This window comes from Eschrichtius robustus, chromosome 2 (genome assembly GCF_028021215.1).
Source record: "Eschrichtius robustus isolate mEscRob2 chromosome 2, mEscRob2.pri, whole genome shotgun sequence".
Taxonomy (NCBI): Eukaryota; Metazoa; Chordata; class Mammalia; order Artiodactyla; family Eschrichtiidae; genus Eschrichtius; species Eschrichtius robustus.
The window spans coordinates 171571478-171598041 of record NC_090825.1 but is presented as its reverse complement, the minus strand read 5'-3'; the positions used below and the strand labels follow the sequence as shown (position 1 = coordinate 171598041).

At 52.5% G+C, this 26564-nt stretch overlaps 2 protein-coding genes and 2 long non-coding RNA genes across 8 annotated transcripts in view; 2 read left to right on the top strand and 2 right to left on the bottom strand.

Annotated features, from left to right (window-relative positions):
• LDLR (low density lipoprotein receptor) overlaps positions 1-6463 on the top strand; it is a 37150-nt gene extending 30687 nt beyond the window's left edge. For all 4 annotated transcript variants that reach the window (XM_068536956.1, XM_068536955.1, XM_068536953.1 and 1 more), the window contains 3 exons: positions 2736-2813; positions 3871-4028; positions 4696-6463. In XM_068536956.1, coding sequence (XP_068393057.1) covers positions 2736-2813; positions 3871-4028; positions 4696-4731 — 272 coding nt within the window. In that variant the 3' untranslated portion in view covers positions 4732-6463. The remainder of the gene's footprint in view (positions 1-2735; positions 2814-3870; positions 4029-4695) is intronic.
• On the bottom strand, positions 1099-12247 carry LOC137760055 (uncharacterized). Its single transcript, XR_011073234.1, has 3 exons — positions 12169-12247; positions 2715-2851; positions 1099-1687 (listed from the first exon to the last, which is right to left on the bottom strand). It is a non-coding gene; the product is annotated as an uncharacterized lncRNA (long non-coding RNA).
• Positions 12248-14750: 2503 nt separating this feature from the next.
• On the bottom strand, positions 14751-20167 carry SPC24 (SPC24 component of NDC80 kinetochore complex). 2 transcript variants are annotated; one of them, XM_068536957.1, is made up of 5 exons: positions 19995-20167; positions 16242-16402; positions 15985-16085; positions 15774-15850; positions 14751-14973 (listed from the first exon to the last, which is right to left on the bottom strand). In XM_068536957.1, exons 1-5 carry the CDS (start codon positions 20152-20154, stop codon positions 14867-14869), a joined length of 606 nt encoding a protein of 201 aa, XP_068393058.1. In that variant the 5' UTR covers positions 20155-20167; the 3' UTR covers positions 14751-14866. The 2 variants fall into 2 exon arrangements, with proteins under 2 accessions (XP_068393058.1, XP_068393059.1); XM_068536958.1 differs by lacking the exons at positions 14751-14973; positions 15774-15850 and having other exon boundaries at positions 15981-16089; positions 16258-16402.
• Positions 20168-20404: 237 nt separating this feature from the next.
• LOC137760051 (uncharacterized) overlaps positions 20405-26564 on the top strand; it is an 18411-nt gene continuing 12251 nt past the window's right edge. The window contains exons 1-2 of the long non-coding RNA XR_011073233.1: positions 20405-20518; positions 21271-21486. This is a non-coding gene — a long non-coding RNA (uncharacterized lncRNA). The remainder of the gene's footprint in view (positions 20519-21270; positions 21487-26564) is intronic.

Below are 26564 nucleotides of genomic sequence, written 5' to 3'. Positions count from 1 at the left end.
TCACCCTGGCCCCGGTTTATTGATACGAGCACGTTGGTGAAGAGACAAGAGTGGATTTAGTCTTGGCTTCTTTTCTCACTGTCTCTGGCATGGCCTGTACATCTCTGAAGCCTCAGTTTCCCTACCTATAAAATGGAGCTAATAACAGTGCCCACCCACCTTCCTGGAATAGTGGGGATCACATGGGCTTTTTCAGGTGTCTGCCCAACAGGGCCAGGACTAGCATGAGGCAGGTCAGGCACTCCCTTGGGCAGCATCTAAAGGGTGCACAGGGACTTCCCTGGTGGTCCAGTGGGTAAGACTCTGAGCTCCCATTGCAGGGGGCCTGGGTTTGATCCCTGGTCAGGGAACTAGATCCTGCATCCCACAACTAAGAGTTCGCATGCCGCAACTAAAGACCCCCGCAGGCCACAACTAAAGAAAGACCCACCCCTGCATGCCACAACTAAAGATTTTGCATGCTGCAACTAAAAGATCCTGCATGTGGCAACGAAGATCCCGTGTGCCGCAACCAAGACCTGGCACAGCCAAATAAATAAATAAATATATATATATATATATATATATATATATATATTTTAAATTAATTAATTAATCAATTTAATTAATTAATTTATTTTTGGCTGTGTTGGGTCTTCGTTGCTGCGCGCGGGCTTTCTCTAGTTGCGGCGAGCGGGGGCTACTCTTCATTGAGGTGCGTGGGCTTCTCATTGCGGTGGCTTCTCTCATTGTGGAGCACAGGCTCTAGGCACGTGGGCTTCAGTAGTTGCGGCATGCGGGCTCAGTAGTTGTGGCTTACGGGCTCTAGAGCACAGGCTCAGTAGTTGTGGCACACGAGCTTAGTTGCTCCGCGGCATGTGGGATCTTCCCGGACCAGGGATCAAACCCCAGTCCCCTGCATTGGCAGGCGGATCCTCAACCACCGCGCCACTGGGGAAGCCCTAAATAAATATTTTTTAAAAATAAGTAAATAAAGGGGGCACCAAAAACCCCAAGATTCAAATAATATTTTAATGCAGTATTTTTTTAAAAAATCGAATCCTCAAACTATGGTGTGTGGGGTCAGCCACCTGTTCTAGTAAATACAGTTTGCTCGGAGCCAGGGTCTCAGTGAGGCAGGATCTTGCAAAGTGTATAGTCAGATCCTGTTTTCCTAAAAATTTTGCTATTTTGGTCACCATGAGGTATTGGCATTAATTTTTCTTTTCTTTTCTTTTCTTTTTTCTTGGCCATGCCGCGTGACTTGTGGAATCTTAGTTCCTCGACCAGGGATTGAATCCGGGCCCTCAGCAGTGAGAGCGCGTAATCCTGACCATTGGGCCGCCAGGGAATTCCCGCTGGCATTAATTTTGATTTTTAAAAACAATGCAGGGGCTTCCCTGGCGGTCGGAGATCTAAGATCCAGCATACCGCACGGTGTGGCCAAAACAGGAAAAAAACAAAAAAACAATGCATTATAATATTACTGGTTTACTGAGTTTCGGGGGGACCCCTTTAAATTTAGTGCCTGGGGCGAGTCCCTCTCTCTCCTCATCTTAGCCCGCCCTCAATGTCATGATCTACCTCCCTAGCTGGAGGAGGTGAAAGCTGGGTTCTCAGTGAATTGGAGCCCACCATTTGCTGCTTTGTCCAGCAGAGGGCGCCCGACCCTGTTTTTGAGCAGCCCGGAAACAGAGCTCAGACTTTTCTGGCCGGAAAAAAAAAAAAAAAGGCACATCAGCAAGTTTCAGACTTTTTTTTTTTTTCCCCCCTCAGAGTAGCTGAATCCTTTGTTCAACCATAAAGGGATAAAACAGAAACTATATGGTTGAGGGAGGCCCAGAACCCTTCTCACTTGAAGGACCACTGCTTAAAAAACCATTTCACAGATGGGCCCGTCCAGGGCTTCTCGAATTTGGCAAAGGAGCCCTTTTAAGGGAAAACTTTTTCAAGGACACCGATGCTTCTGCCCTAAATTATTTTTGTGACAAGGTTTCTTAAATATGCGCAAATGTAAAACTGCATGTAAACTCTGTCCACAACGTGTGCGACAGCGGATTGAATTAAAACCCAGAGGGATCTGAACACAACCGGAGACGGTCATCACTGTTCACCGGCGTATGTGTGGCTTGGATGTGGCTTGTGCAGTCTTCCCAGCTCACTGGCCTGCTTGTAGGCCTTTAAACTTTCACTTGCACGGGCCCTCACGTTGTCCGGCCCAGGTGCACGGGCGTGGTTATATAATGAGGTTCCCCCCCCACCTCCAATATTTCTTATTAGGCGGGGACAGCTGGCACAGGACTATGGGGCTTTGGTGCGATGCAGCCCAGGCACTGGGATTGCTGAGCATTACGGGGACAGAAGTTGGCCCCTGCCCCATCCAGAATAGGCTCCTTGTCATCAAATGCAGAAGCAGGTTGAAAAATTCTACCAGTGACCTCGCCAGCCACTGGGAATGTATCTGTGGGCGTTGGTCTCAGGGACCAGCAGCCCCTTCCCCAGTGCCTTGTAACGTGAGGCTAAAGGACCCTCTTAAATTTGCCCCAAATCCCATAACCCCGATTGCTAACAAGCGAGGCCCTGGAGGAAGCCAGCCGGCTCCTCTCACACCTGGGAGATGCTCCAAGTTCCTCTGAATGTTGAGGACACTGAGAAATGTCAGGCATTCTCCTTTGCGGGTTGTCATCATACACCTGCTGTGTTTTCCCGCCCCTCACTGGGGATCTGGGCCTCACCTTCTCCCTTCTCCCTCGCAGTCCTGGCTGATGTTGCCGGCCGAGCGGACGCGGAGAGGCCCCAGGGCGTGGGTGCTCTGTACATCGTCCTCCCAATCGGTAAGCCTGTGGCCGGTCCTCCCCTGGTTCCCGGTTTCCTGCAAAATGATATCCGTGCCCAGTAAGCCAGTCTGGTCCACCTTTCCTCCAGGAATGGGGTGGCCCTGCTGCGTGTCCTGTTCATCACTGGGCCCCCCTTCCTAGCTTCATTTACTTAACAAATATAGTTGAGTGCCTACTGTATACCAAGATTGCTTCTGGGCACTGGGGACCCAGCCGTGAAAGAAACAAACATTCCCCCCCACCTCGGAGCTGACGGTGAGCAGAGTGGGGCAGTCGATGTGTCACGTGGGGGAAGTGGGGCTGGGCCAGGGTCCCCGGTGTGAGTATGGGCAGCCTCACCAGCACCCAAGGGATGGGAGGGCAACCAGGAGGCGTGCCTCCTGGTGAGCGGTTCTCTTGCAGGGGGCAGTTTGGAGATTTCTGCTTTCCCGCCCTGACCCATCAGTCATGGCTTGGTCAGCAACGCACCCATTTTTCCTTTTCGAAAAAAATCCTTTCAAGGTGTCCCTTCACAGAGATGAGAGATCTAAGTGCCCAACAGCTCTCCGCTGTGGGTTGGCGGCTGGGCCCTTTACCTTCCTTGGGGCTGCCGGGGGCCCAGCAGAGCCTGAGTCTCTCCCACCCTCTGGGCCAGAATATTTTTCAGACCTGGGCCGGGTGAGCCCTTGGCTGTTCCCTGGACCTGGGGGAGGGGGTAGGGAGGGGGCAGGAAGCGCCACCCCAAGGCCCACCATAAAGGCTGCGAAGAGGGATCCAGCCCCACCCAAGGTCAAACAGAACCAGAGTGCACTGTGGCCCCGTAGGTAGAGAACAGTCCTATTTCTGAAAAAGCGGCGGCTCGCATGTGACTAATCATGCAAAAAAACTGGAAGAATTGACAATAGTTGGGTATTCGGAGGGTGAGGCAGTCAGAGCGGTCTTCAAGCTAGAGATTTGTTATGCTCATAGATAGAATTTTTTGTTTTTTACAACGGGCTTTAAATGCGGAATAAAAGCATTTACGAGTTGAAAGGGCCTGGCGGCTGGAGGCAGCACCTCTCCCCTCTCCCTGCAGCGCTGCTCGTCCTCCTGTGCTTCGGGACCTTCCTCCTCTGGAAGAACTGGCGGCTTAAGAGCATCAACAGCATCAACTTTGACAACCCTGTGTACCAGAAGACCACGGAGGACGAGGTCCACATCTGCCGCAGCCAGGATGGCTACACCTACCCCGCGGTGAGCCGCGCCCCTTGGGACCTCGCTGGTGCCTGTGCGTCCGTCCGTGTGTCTGTCATGCCTCCTCAGGGCCAGGTCCTCCCCGGAGGGCAGACATTCTCACGGTGCGGGGACGGGGCCAGAGGACGAGCAAAAGGATCGTAGGTCCGAGGGTGAAAGCCAGAAGCGGGGCGGAGAGTGGTTTGTGGGTCTGGGTGGGAGGGGGTGCCACTTGAGGTGGCCAGGAAGGCTTCCCTGAGCAGGGAGTGTACGGTGTGCAGAAGGCCCCGCCTGTGCAAAGGCCCCATGGCGGAGCCCTGCCCGGTGTGTCTGAGGAGCAAGGAGGCCACCGGTGCGACCGGAACGGAGAGGGTGGGGGAGGGGGGAGGGGCCGGGGCAGATGGAGCAGCGCCCTCGGAACGCGAACGCGGTGGGAGCCACGGAGCCCACGGAGCCGCACGATCAGACGCGGTGGTCACGGCGCTCCCTGCTGGCTGTGAGGGAGCAGGCTGGGGCCAGGTTGCGGAGCTCCGAGACCCCGGCGGGGAGGCCACTGTGCGGGTCCAGCGGGCGACGTGGGGGGCTGGTTGGCTGGAGGGGCCAGGAGGGAGTGAGGCGTAGGTGGCCGCTGGCCACGTTTACTGGATGTTGGACTGATGGTTTCCGGCGTTTACCGTTTTGTTGACAGAGACAGATGGTCAGCCTAGAGGATGACGTGGCGTGAGCTGCTGCCTCGAGTCCCGTCCCTTCCCGGAACCTGCCGCTGGTCACTCGCTGGCAGGAAGAACACTTTCTCCCCGGACCCTTGACCTGCCCCAAACCCTTCCTGAGACCTCGGCGCCAAAAGCAGTGCTGGTGGCTGCAGCCCCGGCGCCCGTCTGCCTTGTCTGCCAGAGCTTTTGTTTTATATATTTATTTGTTTGGGAGGCAGAACAGGCTTCCGACAGCGCCCACGGAACAGGTTTGGGTTGCATTTTTTCTTTCTTTCTTTACGCTGAAAGGAAAAGAGGAGGAAGGCGGACAAGCTGGGGGATGTTTCCGAGCTTCTCTCCTCCTTGACGTGCTCTTCCCCCGAGGGAATGATGGACGGAGGGACACGGAGCGGGAAAGCTAGTGGCTTTGAACGCACCAGAGCAGTTGCTACCAACAGGGTCCCGGGTAGCTGCTGCTTCACCTGCCCTCTAGCTCGAGCCCCACACTCAGGACGGAACGTGTTTACCTCTGCCTGCCGAGCCTGATGGGATGGCCAGAGTTGGCCTTTGCTCTGCCACCCACAGGTCAGGATCAAACTAGGGTTTTCCAAGCTGGGTTTGCCCTCCCCTTATGCTGGGGAAGGGCCCCTGGTGATGGCTGGATCCAGCCTTCTGGGGGTGGCACCCGCTGAGCCCTATTCATTCACCAAAATCCCGGCCATCCCCAGGGAAAACCTGAGCCACCCGTCACCCTTAATATGTATTAAGTGCCTGAGACCCCATTGCCTTGTGCGTGAAGATAGGTGGCTCCGACCTCTAACTGTGTCCCTCTGTCTGGGTGTGGGTGTCTGGACCCCAGCCCTGCCCCTTGCACTTTTTCAGTTTAGTTGTACACTGTGTAAAGTCGACAGTCTATTATTATTTTGCACTGCTTTCCGTTCTGGTTCTGTTCTGGCTGGAGAGAGTCCAGGTCGGTGATGGTGCAGACCTGGCCCCTCTCCCAGCACGTAGGGAGACGTGCGTGAGGAGGAAAGGGTTGGCTTGATCACGACTTCAAAGCCAAGATCAAGATCGAGACTATCTGGCTAGTGTTTCCACTTCTGTGCAGATGCCCCCGAGCCGTTCATTTCCCCAATAAGCTGGTCGTGCTTGGCGGGGGATCCATCTGAAACGTGCATGGCAGGTCCGCCCTGTAGGATATGCTCCTGGCTCAGGCATTTTGCGGGACTTATTAAACAAGAATGCTTTCTGAAATTGACACACGTATCGCATTTATGACCACAGAGCCGGGGTGGGGGGGGGGGGTGGTCAGCCTCCCACGGAGACTCTCTGAGGGGACTGTCTGCTGTACAACCACAGAACACGGCGGCCCTACAGGAGGCTGTGAACACCTTTTCTCTTTCTGAAGCATGTAAATAGATCCCCGGGCAGACAATGGGAGCTTTTTGTTATGTTTGCACTTTGTATATTTGTTGAAACATTTATCACTTATATGTATATAAAAAAAGATCTATTTATTTTTGCAAACCCTGGTTGCTGCATTGGGGGAAACCGTCTCTGAGACGCCTCGTCTTTCTGTACAAAAAGATTATTCGCACGTGCTGTGCGCAACGCTCTTCAGGAGAATCAGGTCTGTGTTGTATATATATGGGTTGCTTTTCCGGGATGGGTATCGCTTTTTAAACCACTGTATAGAATGTTTTTATAGCCTGAATGTCTCACTGTGATCGATTAAATTTCTTAAAGTATTTGGCTAAACCAGAAGTGCTTTCTTCCTCTGTTCTCTGGCTCCCTCCATCTGTTGAGGGACTCGACTCCCCGGGAGAAGGATCTGGAAAGGTAACATCTCCCCAGAGCTCCAGCAGGCTGCAGGCTCTGGGGGATGTTGCGCTCAGCTGGGGAGCAGCTCTGCTGGGTGCTTCCCTGAGTTGGGGTTTTGCTAAATTTCCTGCTTGTTCATTCATTCAACGAACAATGGGCACCTGTTGTGTGCCAGGTCCTGTTCTAGGCGTGTGGGACACTGCAGTGAATAAGAGTCCATGCCCTTGGGACTTCCCTGGAGGGTCCAGTGGTTAAGACTCCACGCTTCCAATGCAAGGGGCGGGAGTTCGATCCCTGGTCAGGGAGAGCTAAGATCCCATATGCCGTGTGTCACGGCCAAGAGAAAAAAAAGTTATATACATTAAAAAAAAAAAAAAGTGTGCCCTCAAGGAGATGACATTTTAGAAGAAGAAACAGATAGAAAAAATTATATTTTACAAGATTATTCTGGAAGAATATTAAAAAGGATAATGAGACAGAGAACTGACTGTCAGGAGGCTTTTTTATGTTGGGGGGTGTCAGGGAAGGATTCTCCTGAATTTAGTCCTATTAAATTCGTTGCTAAGATAGAAAAAAATCGAGAGATTTCACAACACAAATCCAAATAATCATAAATTCAGGTGAATCTGGCTACATCGTGGAAACATTTGGCCAGAGCCATGGGTGTCAGGGTACGTGGGCTGCAGTCCACCTCAGTCCCCTACACCCTCATTCTCTTGTGCACCCCAGCTTTACCTGAGTCTGGGCCTTGAGGGCATTTCAGACCCCTGTCTTAGGGCATGGCAGTCAAGCCACAAATAGTCCTGGCACATCAACTGGGGAACAGTCAGGAACACAGCGGGTCATTGGACAGAAAAAAACAATACAGGGATCTAAGCATAACACACCAAATGGGCAAATCATAATGAGATGCCACCTCACACCCATTAGGACGGCTGTAATAAAAAACAAAAAACAGAAGACAACAAGTGTTGGCGAGGGTGTAGAGAAACTGGAACCTTCGTACATTGTTGGTGGGAATGTAAAATGGTAAAGGCACAGTGGAAAAACAGTATGGCGGCTCCTCAAAAAATTAAAAATAGGACCTCAAATTTTTTAAATTAAAAACAGAACTATTGGGGCTTCCCTGGTGGCACAGTGGTTGAGAATCTGCCTGCCAATGCAGGGGACGCGGGTTCGAGCCCTGGTCTGGGAAGATCCCACATGCCGCGGAGCACCTGGGCCCGTGAGCCACAATTACTGAGCCTGCGCGTCTGGAGCCTGTGCTCCGCAACAAGAGAGGCCACGATAGTGAGAGGCCCGCGCACCGCGATGAAGAGTGGCCCCCACTCGCCGCAACTAGAGAAAGCCCTTGCACAGAAACGAAGACCCAACACAGCCATAAATAAATAAATAAATAAAATTAAAAAACAAAAAACAGAACTATTGGGACTTCACTGGTGGTCCAGTGGTTAAGACTCCACGCTTCCACTGCAGGGGTCATGGGTTCGATCTCTGGTTGGGGAACTAAGATCCCGCAAGCCGCGAGGCATGGCGAAAAAAATTAACAATAAAAATAACAATAAAAATAAAAATAGAACTATGATGTGATCCGGCAAGTCTACTTCTGGGTATATATACACAGAAGAACTGAAATCAGGGACTTAAACAGATATTTGCACACCCATGTTCTTAGCATTATTCACAAAAGCCAAAAGGTGGAAACAACCCAAGTGTCCATCTGCAGGTGAACAGATAAGTAAAATGTGTCTATATACAATGGAATATTATTCAGCCTGAAAAAGGAAGAAAATTCTGACACATGCTCCAACATGGATGACTCTCGAGGACATTGTGCTAAAGGGAAATCAGCCAGTTATAGCAAGGTAACTACGGTATGGCTCCACTTATATGAAGTGCCTAGCGTGGTCAGATTCCTAGAGACAGAAAGCAGGACGGTGGTGCCTGGGGCTGGACGAGGAGGCTGGGGAGTTGGTGTTTAATCACTATAGGCTTTCAGTTTTGCAAGACCAAAGAGCTGGATGGATGGTGGTGATGGTTGCACAGCAATGTGAATGTGCTTAAGGCCGATGAACTACACACTTAAACTTGGATAAGATGGTAAAGTTTATGTTATGTGTATTGGACCACAACTGAAAATAATGCTAAATAATACTTTTTTTAAGAGACCAGGGGGCTTCCCTGGTGGCGCAGTGGCTAAGAATCCGCCTGCCAATGCAGGGGACACAGGTTTGAGCCCTGGTCCGGGAAGATCCCAACATGCCGCGGAGCAACTAAGCCCGTGCGCCACAACTACTGAACCTGCGCACCTAGAGCCCGCGAGCCACAACTACTGAGCCCACGTGCCACAACTACTGAAGCCCACACGCCTAGAGCCCATGCTCCGCAACGACAGAAGCCACTGCAATGAGGAGACCACGCAATGCAACAAAGAGTAGCCCCCGCTCTCCGCAACTAGAGAAAGCCCAGGGGCAGCAACCAAGACCCAACGCAGCCAAAAATAAATAAATGTATTAAAGCAAAACCAAAAACCCAGGGAATTCCCTCGTGGTCCAGTGGTTAGGACGCCACGCTTCCACTGCACGGGGCACAGGTTTGATTCCTGGCCGGGCAACTAAGATCCCAGATGCCGCAAGGTGCAGCCAAAAAACCACAAATGGGGACAATGAGGCATCTAGAAATAACAGCAGAAGAAGGGGTGGCATTACTGGAGCCCAGGAGCTGTGGGAGCCTGGGAGGAGACCCCTCCACGGCAGAGAGAGAGGAGAGAGACTCTGTCCTCTCCCCTCCTCCGGGCCCCCCTCCCGCCAGCGCCCCCATGGGCTGAACCCAGCAGGACCTGGGAAACAGGGTTCCCTGCAGGAATGGGCCCAGGGGCAGGGGACCCAGAGTGTCGAGGCAGCAGGTGGGAAAGAGCGCAGACTGGGCCAGGCGGCCTGGGTTGAGCTGGGTGACCTTGGACCCATCAGAGTCTCAGTTTCCTCAACTGAAAACGGGGCGATGCTGATCCCCACCTCCCGGGCTCCACGGGTGGCGGGCGTGGTGGTGGAGAGAAGCGCCAGGAGCCGCAGGGACTGTTATCTTTTCTGTGTCCACAGGGTGGCACTTCCTTCCTTCCTTCCTTCCGCCTTTTGTCTTGGGAAGGTTCCAAAATGCCTCTGGGGGCGAAAGCTGAGCGGACCCGCACAGGAAGCGTCAGTCCAGGGCCTGCAGGCAGGCGGTCGATAATTGGTTGATTGACCGACTCCATGCTCAGCCGTGTGGCAAATGGGACAAATGAGCTCGAATGGCTGGGCCTGCGGGAGGGGCCGGGAGGTGGCCGAGGGTCCCGTGAGGGGAGGGTGAGCAGAACTCAGGGGTCCCGGAGCAGAGGAAGCGCCTGGGAGAGGCTGGAGGTGATGGAAGTTTCTGGTCCCTGGCCTGGGCAGTTTTCCATTGAGTGAGTAGTTGCTGAAATCCTTCCTTGGGCGTCCCCACCGTGGCACTGAGTACGACACAGACACGCAGGACTAGAGCCTCAGGAAAAATAAGAGCAAACACTTCTTGGGGATTAACTGTCTGCTCCCCTCGGTGGCCGCCCAAGGGTGGGGAGGCGGGGCGGGCCCAGAGCCCATTTTACAGATGGGAAAGGGGAGGCTGGGGTCACTGGTCTCAGCTCCCGCGGCTCCCGGTGAGACCCAGACGTCCCTCCCTTTGTCCTTCTCCACCAGCAGCCTGAGGGGTGGTCCCTCCCTTTGTCCTTCTCCACCAGCAGCCTGAGGGGTGGAGAGGGTGCGGCCTGATGGTGATCCTCTCTGGGCTCACCAGGGGTCCCCTAGGGAAGGGCGTGGATGTCACCCAGGTAAGATGCAGCGCAGCTAGCCGGCCACTTGGACCTGGTCTGTGGGCTCAGCCTGCCCAAAGGGGTGGGGAGCAGACTGGAGCTTCGGAGCTGCCATCCCCAAGGACAGGGTGTGGGCAGGCGTGACCCTGGCTCCCCCTCTCCAAGGGCTCAACGGCTCTGGCCAGGACTGGCTGGGTGGTGGGAAGAAGCTGCTCCCCCAAGCCTGACACCCCAATTCATGTCCTCTGCTGCCTCCCCCTCCTGCCCCCACCGGCATCTGAAACCACAGCTGCCTGTGGTGAGTCAGGCTGGAGCCTTCGGGGCTGAGCCCAGGTCCGGGGGAGGGAAGGGGGGAGGCAGGGAGGGAGGAGCGCTGTCCCTGACGCCGGCCCCTCCCCCACAGTGGGGGTCAGCACCCCTTCCTCTCCCCCAGGAAGTGAATCCCCTCCACGATGAAGGGATAAGAGAGCGGCTGAGAGTTGGAGTTTGAGCGAACACTGGTCACATCACCCACCCCACTGAGTGGAGTGGGATGGGGGGGGGATAGCCCCCAGGACTCCTGGGTCCCGTCCAGCCTCCCCTCCAGGCAGCTCAGGTTTCAGCACTGATTCCTGCCCTTGGTGGAGGGGCTCCACCCTCCCGGCACAGCTGCTCTGCTCACCCCGGAGGCCTCCTCTCCCACGCTGTGCCTGGGATGGAGGTGGGGAGCTTGGGGGTTCATAGCAAGACCACCCCCCTAGTCGGCTGGGCCTCTGCACCATGACCCGCGTCAAGAGGCCAATGTCAGGCTCCCCTTTCCAAGCCCCAACTCTGGGGCCCCCCTGGAATCTGAAAATCCTCCCCATGCCTCACCGTGGCCTGCAGGCCTGGCATGATCCAGCCCCACAGCCTCATGTTCCCTCCATGCTGGCCTCTTTGCTGTCCCTGAACACCCACCTTTGCACTTGCTGTTCCCTCTGCCTGGCTCACTGTCTCCACACCTTTGTCCCCAGCGGGCTCAGGTCTATCTGGGCTCAAATGGCTCTTCCTCCCTGGGGCCTCCTGCAGGCTCTGTCTCCATCAGCTGCGACACCTTCCACGAATAGCCTGCCGTCCCTGTGCCTCAGTTTCATCACCTGTAGGGCACTGGGAGCCGGCACACAGCACCTGCTTGTGGCCTCCACTGGAGTGTGGCTCCCTGAAGGGGGGCCTGGCAGGTCACAGATGCCCAGTGCACACTTCTGAGTCAGGCGGGGAGCCGCCGGGAGGTCCTGGGGCCTCCCCGAGGGTGGTCCAAGCACTGCCGTGTCTGTGTTGATGCCCTGTGACCAGTCCTCCCGGCCTCTCACCAGCCTCGGCCCACCAAGCTTGCCGGAGGTCCAGTGTGAGGGGTTTGGCCTCTCAACTCCATGTACCCTTGGCTATTTTCCCCAGAAACACCAATTATAAGACAGGTTGGCCAGGTGTGTGGATACTTGACCGGCAACCACTGATCACTAAGCGTCCAGAACTTTACCCTGCTCCGTCGCCCAGCAGGGCTCCACCCAGTACAGGCCTGAGTTCCAGTCCTTGGTCTCTTTCTACCTGGGTGACCTCGGACAAGGGGCAGGCGCCTTGGAGGCCATTTCTCATCTGCAAAGCCAAGATGCTCCTCCACGGACCCCGGGGCCCCACTGCCAAGTTCAGCCTCCCAGGGTGTCACTGTCCTGTGACTTTGGGCAACCGACTGGACCAAGCTGTGCCTCAGCTCCCCCACCTGTAAAATGGGTACTCCTCACCAGCGTGGGACGGTGTTGGCCTGAGGGGTGCAGGAGGAACGGGCCGGGGGTGAGGGGTCAAGTCTCACCTCTGCAGGCGCAAGGCCTCGGTTCCCCACTCACTGCCCGGTCGGGGGGACTCCAATCCTGCACCCACTCCAACAGGCCCGGCCAAGAGAGCTGGCTGCTGGCTGCCCACGGGCCGGCTCTCAGAGGGAGAGCAGGCAGGGGCGGGGGTGGGTGTGCAGGCTGGAGGCCGCGGGCCGAGGCTGTCCGGGCGTCCAGCCAGCGCCGGGCAGTGAGTCAGGGCCCAGGCATGCGGAGGGCCAGGGCCTCTCCTGGCCCCTGTGAGCTCAGGCACCTCCCTGAACGCGCCCGCCGGGCCCCGCCGGGCCCCGCCGGGCCCCGCCGGGCTGCGTTCCTCACCCACTTGCTCACTCCTTGGGCTGGTTGCGGGGGAGGCCTGGGGCGACGGGGCCCCTCTGAGCCTAGGTCCGTGCTGCCTCCCTGGAGCCACCTTCTTCTTCTTGGGGAAACTGAGTTCTGGGCAGGCAATGCCGCCAGGGCCCCTCCCAGAACAAAGCGAGGCCCCTGCTCAGGCGACGGGGAGCAGGCCCACGGGGGGCTCAGGCCCTGGGCCCAGAGAAGCCTGCGTCTGTAACTGCACCCGCCCCTCAACACCGGCTTTCTCTCCCAGGGGCTCTGCACCTGCTAATCTGTTTGAACTAGAGAGAAATATGCCTCTCCGCCCGCCCTGGGACCCTCAGCTGGGCCGGCTCTACTCAGGGCGGGGAGCACTCCTGCAGGGGAGCAGGTGGAGGCTGGCTGTGTCAGCAGGAAGAGCCACCAAGGTGACAGCAGCTCCTCAGCTGGCCTTGGCAGAAGACTGCCCAGTTCCTGGCTGAGGCTGCGAGGCAGGGGGGTGGCAGCCCTGAGGGTGCCCGCCCCCCCGGGGTTTCCGCGACAGGGCTGTGCTCCTCCCATCTAGTGGGTGGAGGCCAGGCATGCTGCCAGATATCCTGTGATGTCCAGGACGGCCCCCACCAGAGACAGTGACCTAGCCCAGACGTCGTGAAGGCTGAGGCAGGAAAACCCTGGTCTAGATCAAGTCTTTTGCCATTTGGAGGCCAAGGGTACAAATAAAGGGCTCTGCTTCTTTTTCACATCATAAAACACTCTGCCAGCCTTGAAAATGAAAACAGCCCAGGAGGGCTTATGTGAACATTTCCTTGAATATGTAAAGCCAGGCCCTCAGCATAAAAGCAGGGCCTCTGAAGTTCTTCTGGGAATCTTTCTTTGTGAGCCAGATGGACTGGGGCTGCTTACATTTCAGGGAGACTAACAAGCCCTTTTTTGGGTCTATCTCCTGGAGCCCGACAGGCAGGATCCCTTGCTCTAGGACCTCCAAGAGACACCGGAATGGACTATTTTTAGTGCCCACTTGATGTACTCAGGTGCTGCTAGAACTTACTTTTCCCTCTGCTTAGAATGTCCCTCTCTGATCAAGAAATACAAATCGTACTTACTGTAAATGGTACAGAGGTGCACAAAACCCAACACCCAGAGGTTCATGTAACTACCAAATCTACTGGCTTCAGGAAAAGCTGTATCCAAGAGGCACTTGATATTGAAGGGACCCTACTTCTCACTCTCTACCCTCAGACAGGCAGGCAGGCTGGCCACAGGCTTCCCACTCTTAGTAGTACCTCAGTCACTGAGGATGGGGGTTAGGTGAAGAAATCAATTGGCTGGCCCAGGCCTTCGTTGCATGCTGAATCAGTTAGGGTTTATTTTGGCTGTTTGTGATAGAAAAACTAAAATAACAAAGGCACACACAATAGTTTAGCCCCTACCCGCAAGGAAGTCCAGCATTGATACCCAGCTACACCATCATCAGGGAACCAGGTTCCTATCATCCCTAGAGGATTGCACCCCTCCTTAAGTGTGGCAATACAGCTGCCAGGGCTCCAGCCATCACACTCAAATTCCAGAAAACAGAGGGGAGGGGGAAAGGGTATACTCCCTTGCCTTTTAAGAAGTCACACACAACACTTCTTTTAACATTTCATTGTCCTGAACTTAACTGCAAGGGAGGCTGGGAAAAGTTGTGTTTTGACTGGGCAGCTAAAAGGATTTCCTTACCAAGGGGGGAGGGGAGAACAAATATCAGGGAGGCAAACAGTGGTCTCTGACACACAGCCCACCCTGGAGCCAGGGATGGGCCCCTATACATCCTATAATGTAATCTCTTCGTGACTGACTCATCCTTTCCAGTCCCAGCAAAAATGCCACCCCCATCCCCTGGGGCAGGCCCCCTCCCTGGCCGGGTCCTGAAGCACTCTGGATGCTCTCTAGCTCGAGGGTGGCATCTGATCATTTCTGACTCCTCCATTGGCTCAAGGGATCCTTCATCTTGCCTTGGGTTCCCAGCACAGCTCGGACACACAGTGGCACTCAGAGAATGAACGGATAAAAAAGGGCCGAACCTGAGTCACAGATGACGAAGACCTGGAATTTGTCATCGGTCACTACGGTGTCATTTGTATGTGCTGTCACAGACGTGAAGTCACAGGCCTGGCACACTTAAGTCAGTTTTCTTTGGTTACCTAGTCCAGCATTTGAGGCCAAAGTCAAGAGGGGGGAACGGGGGAAGAAATCCAGTAAAAAAAACTCATTTACGTATAAACATTTAATTTTAAGCTGATCTCACCACTGAGGCACTGACCACCCACCACGGGCTGGTTCCCACTGTGTGGGACTGTACGATGCAGTCCCAGAGGCTCCTGGCTACCACTCCGTGTCCACCAAGCTCCAGAGATAGTCGCTGATGAATTTCTTGGAGAGCTGGGTGCTCTCCAGGTGGATGGGCTGAGCAACGCTGGGGCCATGATGGACTGAGGGCGCAGATGTAAGGGAAACCCAGCACACGTGGCCCTCCCCCTCCCTCCACGAGGAAAGGACACTGCCTTTAAATTGTTATTATTAAGATAATTAGAGACTGAAAGAAATTTTCACGAACAGAAAGTTAAGATAATGCACTGTCTTTTTTTAAAATTGTGGTAAAATACATAACATTATATTTACCACCTTAAACATTTGAAAGTGTCCAGTTCAGTGGCATTGAGCACATTCATATTGTTGTGCAACTATCACCACCATCTCCAGAACTCTTTCCATCTTGCAAAACCAAAGCTCTGTCTCCATTAAACACTGACTCCCCCTCCCACGATAATAATCCCCATCCCACGTTCTGTTTCCATGAATCTGACTCCTCTAGGGACCTCATGTAGGTGGAATCATACAGTACTGACGTTTTGTGTCTGGTTTATTTCAACCAGCAGATTATGTGCCAGGTTTCATCCATGTTGTGGCATGTGCCAGAATGTCTTTCCTTTTTAAGGCTGAGTAATATTCCACCGTATGGATGGACCACATTTTGTTTATCTGGTCATCTGCTGATGGACACTTGGGTTGCTCCCACCTTTTGGCTTTTGTGAACAGTGCTGCTGTGAACACGGATGTACAAACACCTGCTCAAGTCCCTGCTTTCAATTCCTTCGTGTGTATCCCCAGAAGTCGACCTGCTGGGTTATGTGGTTATTCTGCTGAATTTTTTAGGATCTGCCATAGTGTCTGCACCGTTTAAGATTCCCACCAACAGTGCACAGGGTTCCACTTTCACCACAAAGGATACTGCCTTTGATCATCCCCGGCTCACATTCATAATCCCACTCAATTTTACTAATTCGGCGATAAAGTTGAGCCACATACCTGCGTGAGAAGACAAAACAGAGAGAAAGAGAGAAAGACGTTACTCCAGCGTCGACTCCAACAAAGAGCTGTGGGCTGCGTGCACGCACACACACATACGCACACACGCACTCACACCGCGTCTGTGGACCTACACGGCTGAAGGGATGGTGACTGTCGTGTCTTCGTCAACCTCCCTCTCTTGTCTTTCGAGATCAGCCTCGATCTCCTTGAGCTCCTCCAGCTCTCGGCTGAGCTGAGTAAACAGGCAGTTAAGGACCCCTGGCTTTTAAGGGAGGGCTGCCCACGTGCTCACACCAACCCCGTCGGGCCCGGGGCTGCTGGCTCCAGGTGTGTTTTCTAGCGTGAACAAGGGCCTCCTGGGTGAGGCTGGGGCCCGGCTGTTCTGCACACACAGGAAAGGATATAGGAGGCTGGCCTTCAGACGGGCGTCTTCCTCGCTGGCCCTCTGAAGCTCGGCTTCAAGCTGCTGCAACTCAACGCCGCCCTGGTGTGCCTCCGCCTTCGCGTTGAGGAGGCTCTGGGCCACCTCCTTCTCCGCAGTGAGGACCTCTGCAGGGCAGGGAGAAGTCTGCGCCCCTCAACTCGGGCTCCCCAGGAGAGCCCCGGAGCAGAGGGCGGCCTCAATGCCCCCATCTATGGCCACGTTCCCATTTCCATCTCTAGCTCCCGGACCCATCGTTCTATTTGCAAATGCCCACCTGAGAGTCCCACCTGGACCTGGCACACGTGCTTCCATTTCACCGAAATCACACTTGAATCCATCCAAAGTAATAAAGTCTGGTCCTTGTTTGCACCCCTAGTCTTAACTTATGACGTCACTCTCGACCCCACTGTCCAAGCAACAAGCCTGGGACTCACTTTCTGGATCCAGTTAGCCATCCCGTCTGGCAGGACCCCTTCTTCCACGTGCTGGTCCTTCACGCCTCCAGGACCACCCAAAAAACCTCCCTGCTGTGTCCTGCTTTGGTCTCTCCCGTTGCCAATCCTTTCTGCTGTCTGCCTTCAGAGCGGCTGCGTTAGAGGCCAAATGTTAAGTCGCTCCCCTGCTCAAAGACCTCCTGTGGCTCCCCAGTGTCTCCAGGATAATGTCCAGGTCTTTTTGGGCACCTTCGGCATCCTTGCCAACCTCCTCTCTCCCTGCTTTTCACCCCACCATGTGCTTTTCCCTTTGCTCTGGCTGCAAAGATGCCTCATCATCGTGCAGACACGCCATGTTTTTTCAGTCCTGGGCCTCTGCCTGCCTGTCTTCCAGGGACCTGTGCCCCTGTGTCCCTGCCCACTGGCACACCATTCCCAGCATTAAGGCCTTCTGGATAATGCCTGACTCAGCCGGCTGGACACTCTCTTCTCCCTCCTGGGGCGAGACTGTGCTCCCAGGACAGCCCTTATCACACTGGACTATTTATTCCCTGTCTCTCTTCTTCAAAGCACAGATTGCATCTTAAGATCACCGTACATCGCCAGCACCTACTCAGAATAAACACATTTTGAACAAAACATCCAAAAAGATCAAAAACACCCTAAGAAGGTTACTGTGTTCCTTCCCACAGACTCACAGAAACCTGCCAACTCAGAGAAGGCACGGATGAAAATGCTTCTTAAAGGGCCGGTGTTTAAGTGTTTATAAACTTAAGTTAATTTTTAATCAAAGCACTGCATGTCTATGGTTGTGAAACTTTAAACACACACACACACACACATATAACCCTCTCTAAGCCTCTCCAACCCTCTGAAGCAGCCACTTAAACTCTTCACTGTTTTCTCTGGCATCGACCTTCATATTTCTAAATAATTTGCTTATGCTGCTATTTCTTGATCTGTCTGTGTTAGACGGTGCCTGCTGACTTCCTGTTAGGAGAGCTGAGGGTCTGGCTCTCTTTTGCAGCCTTCCCGCCCCTTCTCCACTCACCCTCCGAGCAACAACCAAGTCTCCTGGAATGATCTCTTCCCCATGGACGTTCATTATAAGCTGTCGTTACCCGAATGTGTGATAAGTGCCACAGGTGACCACGGAGCCCTAACTCACTGAACTCTCACCACCCTCTGAGGGTGGCTGAACCCCTCCCCCCATTTGAGAGGCGATGAGCAGAAGCCCAAGGTCCAGTGACTTGTCCACACACTTAGCTCTGAAGCCGGGATCTGAACTGGAGCCTTTTGATCGAAGCCCCAGCTCCCTAGAACATCGACTCTCGTCTCCCTGCCCCAAATCCATCCGTTCTTCTGAAACCCAGGCAGGTTGGGTGATGCTGAGCTTCTCCCCAACCATCAGTGAAAGGGGAGTTAATGGAGCGGGAGGGGAGGAAAGAAAGGAGAGGGAAGGAAGGAGGAGGAGGAGGAAAGAGCAGAAGACCCTGACCAGGACATCTGTTGTGCTTAGACTAACATCCAAACTCCTCCTGGGGGCTCACAGGCTGGCAAGTCTGGCCCCTGCTGACCTCATCTTCTACCTCTTTCTCCTGGGTCTCCAGGCTCATTCTCACCTCATGACCTTCGCATTGACAGTCCCCTCTGCCAGGAACACTCTTCCCGGAGCCATCCCATGGCTAGCTCCCAGATCATTCAAGTCTCAACCCAAACGGCACCCCCTCATAAAGTGTAATTGTCAAAAGGCATTACAAATCCCTGGCACTGAAACCACAGTGGAGAACTAGATGACAGTTCCTCAGAAAAATTAAATATCAAATTACCATCTGATCCAGCATTTCCACTTCTGGGAAAATACAAAAAAGAATTGAAAGCAGGGACTCAAAGAGATATTTGTACACTCATGTTCATAGCAGCATTATTCACAATAGCCAAGGGGTGGAAGTGTCCCAAGTGTCCAGGGATGGATGAATGGATAAACAAAATGTGGTGTATGCATACAATGGAATACTGGAGATGATGGTGGTGATGGTCACACAACAATGTGAATGTACTTAATGCCACTGAACCGGACACTTGAAAATAGTTAAAATGGTAAATCTTAGGTTATGTCAATTTTACAACAATAAAAAAAAGTTTGAAGCCTTTAAAAGATAAAAACAAAAAACCCCTGGGCTTCCCTGGTGGCGCAGTGGTTGAGAATCTGCCTGCTAATGCAGAGGACACGGGTTCGAGCCCTGGTCTGGGAAGATCCCACATGCCGCGGAGCAACTGGGCCCGTGAGCCACAACTACTGAGCCTGCGCGTCTGGAGCCTGTGCTCCGCAACAAGAGAGGCCGCGATAGTGAGAGGCCCGCGCACCGCGATGAAGAGTGGCCCCCGCTTGCCACAACTAGAGAAAGCCCTCGCACAGAAACGAAGACCCAACATAGCCAAAAATAAATTAAAAAAAAAAAAAAAGTCATTAAAAAAAAAAACCCCTGATGCTGAGAAAAGCTGCAACAAGGGCAGCCCCCATACCCCTTTTAAGGGCACAGTGCTGTGCAAGCATCATCTCCATGAATCTCACTTTGATCCATCAAGGGGTGCTATCAGCATCCCCATTTCACAGATGAGGAAACTGAGGCTTCAGAGGGAAGCACTGGACTGGGACCAGAGGGTTCATGAGTTAACAGCTGAAATCCTTAGCCCATCACCTCCTGACAAATCCATTTTTCTTGTTTATCCTCTGCCTCACCCCACTAGGATATTAGCCCTACCCCCACCCCAGGGATTTTGTTTGCTTTGTTCCCGGCTGTCACCCCATGACTGGCACTATGCCTGGACCCAGCAGGTGCTCAGTAAAACATCTGAACAATCTCAGCAGGAAGATGCGGACTATTTATTATTACAACCATTTTATGGGAAACAGAGGCATTGCAAGGTTAAGTAAGTCACCTCAAATCTCACAGCTGGGAAGTGGCGGTGCTGGGATTCAAACCCGGCGCTTTGACACCTGAGCCCCAATTCAAACCCTGAGTCTCAGCTCCTGCTCACGGCGCGTCAGACCTCCTACATTCACCACTAAACCCCCGGGAGGTGGCTGCTGTCCTGACGCCCATTTCATGGGCGGGGAAACCGAGGCTCAGAGGGGACAATGCTCATCCGCCGGTCGCACGGGGAAACAGGGTAGGGGATGGGGCGCCCATAAGCGAGAAGGTTCGAGGCCGGCCTGGCCACCACCACCACCACTCGGGCCCGGCTGCCCGCCGCCCCCCGCCCCCGACCCGGCCTTCACCTCGCAGCCGCTGTTCGGCACCGTCTTGCGTCTCCAGCAGCCGCTCCACCACCTGCTCGTGGCGCCTCAGCAGCCGCCGTTGCTGCGCCTCGGCGCGGTTGGCACCCAGCAGGCTCAGCAGCCCCTGGCTCACCTCCTCCATGTCGCGGAAGGCCGCCATGACTACACTAGGACCAATCCCGCGCAAATTTAACTGCCCCTGGGCCCCGCCCCCTTCCCGGAGAGGCCCGTTTCCATTGGGTTTAGCCCACGTCAGTCATCAGCCAATGAGGGAGGCCAATTCTAGTCGGACTAGTGCGCCTGCGCCGGCTCCTCTGTCAGCCATTGGCGATGGCCAGTGTGCGTAGGGAGGGGTCGGGGGTGGGGGTGCCTCCGGCGTCCTGCCTGATGCGCCTGCGCAGGCTGGAAAGCGGCTGCAAGAGCTCCAAGTTGTGTCTTTCCGGGTCCAGCGCCTGATGCTCCGAGCAACGCGCTGTTCTAGGGGCGAAACCGAGAACTACTTCTCGTGGAGCTGAGGTTCAGCGGTGTGTGTGTGGGACACTCACAGTAAACATCATAAATAAGTAAATTCTATAAGAGGCTGCGTAGCAAAATGGAGTCTGCATCCAGATTTATTGGGTTTCAATCCCAGATTTGCCACTTACTAGCTGTGTTACGCAGAGCAAATTGCTTCATCCTTCTGTGCTTCACTTTCTTCCTCAGTTAAATGAGGATCATCATAGTGTCTACTTCAGAGTTGGTGTGAGGGTTGAATGAGGTCAGTGCCTGGTATTCGGTACGTGCTTTATAGGTGTTAGATAAAAAATACGTAGAAAGCTAGTGGGTGAGGTGTTTGATTCTCACCGAACACCATGTTGTGTGCGGGGTTACGGTTGAGGAAAGACAAACTGTTCACTTTTGTGACATGTCCCTCAAATAAAGTGAAGAAATCAATCCAGCGGGTCATGACCAACGTTTTCAACAAAATACAATGGAAAAAAAAAAAAAATCAGTGCATTGTGTCCAGAAAGCTAAGTATTGTTTTGGGAACCTCCCCCCATTTGTCTACTGGGTGTGGCAGATTGTATTTTCCAAAAAGTGGCAACAGAAATAGTTCCAATTTTGCCACTCCCTATCAAGAGGCAGACTCCAGTTCTTCTCTTGAACTTGAGCAGGATTTGTGCAACAAACAGAGTGTGGCAGAAGGGACGCCGTGTGAATTCCAAGTCTAGGTCAGAAACTAGAATACATCTTTTGCCTGGTGCTAGCTCACTCTCTCCCTCTCTCTCAATTCCAGGATACTCTCTGTGAGCCCAGCTGCCATGTTGTGAGGAAGCCCAAAACACGTGAAGAGTCTCCCAGATAAGGTCCCAGCTGAAACCAGCATCAACCACCAGAGAAGTAAGTGAGAGAACACTGAGATGATTCCAGCCCCCAGGCTTTGAGCCATCCCAGCTGACACCAAGAGGAGCGGAGAGAGAACTGTTCCCAGCAAGCCCGGCCCAAACTACAGGTTTGTGAGCAACATCCATGCCTTTGTTTAAAGCCAGTAAACTTGGGGGTAATTTGTGATGCAGCCATAGCACCTGGATCACTGGGTCACGTGTGAAATTTGTATCTTGCTATGGGTTGTGTAAAAAATCATTGAAAGCCACAGCTCTAGTGGCAAGTCCTCACAGTAAGCAAAGAAACAAATGAGCAGAATCATTTTAGCCAGGAACACCTGCTATAGGGAATAAAACAGGGTCATAGGACAGAGTCACCAGAGTTGGGGCAGGGGAGGGAAGTGGCTTTAGGTTAGGTGGTCAGGGATGGACTCCCTGAGAAGGGGACATATGAACTGGGACCTGAGTGATGAAAAGGAAACAAAAAGGAAACAAAGCACCAGGCAGAGGAAAGAGTAAGTTCAAAGGTGTTAAGCAGGGGAGAGCTATGGAGTGGATTGGCTCCAGATCTTCCGGAATCAAGAGAACTTGCCGGCAAGACTGGATTCCATCCTTCTCTGAGGAAGAGAAAGGATGCTTCTGGGTGTTTGGCCCAAACACCTGTTGGGTGGTGGGTGGTGGTGGTGGTACTAGTGACCAAGGTGGGTAGGGGAGCAGGCTTGGAGGTGGACGGCTGCGTGAAATGGAAAGCTTGGGGAAGTTCCCAATGCCTGGAGGCTGACCACGTGGAGCTATCAAGAGGGTAGTTGCAGGACTTCCCTGGCGGCCCAGTGGTTAAGACTCCGTGCTTCCACTTCAGGGGACGTGGGTTCCATCCCTGGTCAGGGAACTAAGATCTCGCATGCTCCACGGCGTGGCCAAGAAAAAAAAAAAAGTAGTTGCTTGGCTATGAGTCTGCAGAGACATTTGAGCTGCAGATAGAAATCCGGGCATCGTCAGGGTGCAGCCAATATCAGATGACAGCTCTCTTGGGGGAGAGTATGGAGAGGACAAGGTCTGAGGACTAAGTTCTGAGACCCACCAATTGCAGATGTTGGAGAAGAGAGAAGTCGGCCAGATAGAGAAGGCACAGCCAGGGAGAGAGGAGAGAAACTACAACAGAGGCGTCAAGATTTCCACTGACCATCCAGAATCTGACAGGTCCCCAACCCCAAGCCTGGAGCCACCTTCCTCCTTAGAGCTTACTTTCATGGGATAATTTTTGCCAAGACCCCAGGGACTGCGCATGTTGTAATATTTTTACAGCAGTCATGGAGCTGGGGACACCCTTAAGACTAATATATTTATTTAGTCTTCCCCGGGTCACAGATTCCTTTGAAATCTAATGAAAGCAACGAGACAGTCTCTTCTTTGAAACACGTACCCAACAGGCACACATTTTTGGATTTCAGGACCCCAGAAGGCCATCCCCAGATTTTCAGGTTAAGAAGCTCCACAGCCTTTGTCTCATAGGGTGCCTAGCAGATGTATAAGTGATGACACCTTAGTTGTTTCCTGCAGAAATGTCAGTGTCCGGGCATGGAGCTGGGTCCCCAGAGTCAGCGCTTATGGCATTGCTCACCCTCCTGTTAGCTGAGCATTTGATGCTCAGATTGCTCTGTCACCATCAGCTACGTGACCTTTGGTGGCAGGGGCTGGCCTTCTCTGTGCCTAAAGGCGGGCACAGTGCTGAGTGAAATGAAGAAGAGATAAGACCATGGGTTCAGTTTCTGGCTCTGCAGTTCACCTATGACCGTGGCAAGTTCTTAACCTTTCTAAGTCATGGGCTAATGATAGCTCTCTTATCAGCTGGGAAAGGTTTTTCAAGAGTTAAGCCCTTCCAGGTTGCACAACCAGAGCCTGAAAAATATAAATGCTCCCGTCAAAAAGGCCACTCATCTCACTTCCAAAAAATAAAGAAAGAACCACTCACAGCCATTAGGGTGGCTACTATTTAAAAAAAAAAAAAAATCAGAAGATAACCATTGTTGGTGAGGACATGGAAAAACTGGTTGGTGGGAATGTAAGTTGGTGCAACTGCTATGGAAAAAACTCTGGCTATTCCTCAAAATACTGAAAATAGAACTACTGTATGACCCAGCAATTGTACTTCTAGGTATATACCCCCCAGATTGAAAGCTGGGACTTGAAGATGTTTGTATAACCAGCATGATTGACAATAGCCAAAAGGTGGAAGCAACCAAGTGTCCACTGATGGATGAATGGATAAACAAAATATGGTGCATGCAAACAATGGAATAGTATTCAGTCTTTAAGTAAGGAAATTCTGCCACATGCTACAACGTGGAGGAATCTTGAGTATATTATGCTAAGTGAAATAAGCCAGCCATAAAAAGACAAATACTGCACGATTCCACTTATATGAGGTCCCTAGAGTAGTTGAATTCAGAGACAGAAAATAGAATGGCAGTTGCCAGCGGCTGGGTGTGGGAGTGATGAAGTCAGTGTTTATGGGGACAGAGTTTCACTTTGGGAAGATGAAAAGAGTTCTGGAGATGGATGGTGGAGATCGTTGCACAGCAATGTGAATGTACTTAATGGCGCTGAACTGCACGGTTAAAAATAGTTTAGATGGTAAATGTTTTGCTATATATATCTTGCCACAAAAATAAACAGACATATATATATTTTTTCAGACATATATATATTTATAAATTTACTCATTTATTTATTTATTTTGGCTGTATTGGGTCTTCATTTCTGTGCTAGGGCTTTCTCCAGTTGCGGCGAGCGGGGGCCACTCTTCATCGCGGTGCGCGGGCCTCTCACTATCGTGGCCTCTCTTGTTGCGGAGCACAGGCTCCAGACGCGCAGGCTCAGTAATTGTGGCTCACGGGCCCAGGTGCTCTGCGGCATGTGGGATCTTCCCAGACCAGGGCTCGAACCCGTGTCCCCTGCATTAGCAGGCAGATTCTCAACCACTGTGCCACCAGGGAAGCCCCAGACATATATTTTTTTCATGCACAATTTCTATTTTTTTTTTGTAATATCTTTTTTCAAAAAATTTATTAATTTAATTTTGGCTGTGTTTGGTCTTCGTTGCTGCGTGCGGGCTTTCTCTAGTTGTGGCGAGCGGGGGCTACTCTTCGTTGTGGTGTGCGGGCTTCTCATTGCAGTGGCTTCTCTTGTTGCGGAGCACGGGCTCTAGGCATGAGGGCTTCAGTAGTTGTGGCATGCGGGCTCAGTAGTTGTGGCCCACGGGCTTAGTTGCTCCATGGCATGTGGGATCTTCCCGGACCAGGGCTCGAACCCGTGTCCCCTGCATTGGCAGGCGGATTCTTAACCACTGCGCCACCAGGGAAGTCCCTGTAATATCTTTATTGGAGTATAATTACTTTACAATGTTGTATTAGTTTCTGCTGTACAACAAAGTGAATCAGCTATATGTATACATATATCCCCATATCCCCTCCCTCTTGAGCCTCCCTCCCACCCTTCCTATCCCACCCCTCTAGGTCGTCACAAAGCACTGAGCTGATCTCCCTGTGCTATGCAGCTGCTTCCCACTAGCCATCCATTTTACATTTGGTAGTGTATGTATGTCAGTGCTACTCTCTCACTTCTTCCCAGCTTCCCCTTCCCCCACTGTGTCCTCAAGTCTGTTCCCTACGTCGACGTCTTTATTCCTCCCCTGCCACTAGGTTCATCAGTACCAGTTTTTTAGATTCCATATATGTGTGTTCGCATACGGTATTTGTTTTCCTCTTTCTTTCTTACTTCGGTCTGTATGACGGACTCTAGGTCCATCCACCTCATTACAAATAACTCAATTTCTTTCCTTTTTACAGGCATGTATTTTTAAAAAGCAAAGCCAGACACTGGGTTTGGAGGGTGGGGAATGGGGTCTTAAGCATGAGCTGAACAAGGTAACAAAGATGATGAAATGGTCCTGGGTGATTTCTTGTGAGAAACAATTTTTTTTTAATTTAATTTTATTTATTTATTTTTTGGCCACGCCACGTGGCTTGTGGGATCTTAGTTCCCCGACCAGGGATGGAACCCGGGCCATGGCAGTGAAAGCACCGAGTCCTAACCACTGGACCACCAGGGAGCTTCCGAACAATTTTTTTCTTTTTAATTTCCGAAAGGCCCCTTCTTGGCTCCCAAACCCTTCTGGAAAACTGACAAGATCAGTGGACCTTCCACTTAGAAATACACAACTTGGCATAAAATTTCTGGGACTTCCTATAACCTCTGAAAACCACCCATTATCTCCTGGTTGAACAGTCCAGGGGAAAAACAGAGGAAGTGAGAATCAGGAGAGCAGTCATCCATCATCAGTCATCCTCGGGGGAGAGAGAGGAGTGGCCCAGGGACCGGGGGTGGGGGCTGAGGATGCCCCGCTTCCTGTCCTGGAGCTGGTGACTCATGGATGTTCACTTTTCAAGAAGCCGTGGATGGAGCTGTACACTTTTGTACACGACTTGTACACAAATGGTGTATGCTACCTCAATAAAAAATAAAACAGCAAAACAAAGTATTTTAATATCCAACCTATAAGAAAAAGGTTTGGCAGGAGATTCTCCAAAGTATTGACAATGGCACGCATTTCTACCAAGTAGGACCATGGCACCCTCCGCTATGCCAAATGTTTTTGTACTGCTTAAACTTTGTGTTTTACAATCACTATAAATTCTTTTGTCATGAGGAAAAAACAATCAAATCAGTAAACGTTTTTTTCTGCCCACTAGTGGGTTTTTTTTTTTTTTTTTTATAAATTTATTTATTTATTTATTTTTGGCTGCGTTGGGTCTTGCTGCGCGCGGGCTTTCTCTAGTTGCGGCGAGCTGGGGCTACTCTTCGTTGAGGTGCGCGGGCTTCTCACTGCGGTGGCTTCTCTTGTTGCAGAGCACGGGCTCTAGGTGCACGGGCTTCAGTAGTTGCGGCTCGCGGGCTCTAGAGCGCAGGCTCAGTAGTTGTGGCACACGGGCTTAGTAGCTCTGTGGCATGTGAGATCTTCCCGGACCAGGGCTCGAACCCATGTCCCCTGCATTGGCAGGCGGATTCTTAACCTCTGCACCACCAGGGGAGTCCCACCCACAGTGGGTTTGATTAGAACTTTCTGCCACAATGGCAGTGTTCTGTATCTCTGCAGCCCAATAGGGTACCCACCAACCACATGCAGCTACTGACCATGAATTAATTA

What these genes read in the sequence shown, in the direction of transcription:
- SPC24 (XM_068536957.1), bottom strand. Translation starts at nt 20,154, where the DNA reads ATGGCGGCCTTCCGCGACATGGAGGAGGTGAGCCAGGGGCTGCTGAGC. An exon ending in GTCACCATCCCTTCAGCCGT is followed by an intron (nt 15,851 to 15,984) that starts GTAGGTCCACAG and finishes CTTCTCACGCAG; the next exon opens with GTATGTGGCTCAACTTTATC. An exon ending in GCCGGGGATGATCAAAGGCA is followed by an intron (nt 14,974 to 15,773) that starts GTATCCTTTGTG and finishes CTGCGCCCTCAG; the next exon opens with TCCATCATGGCCCCAGCGTT.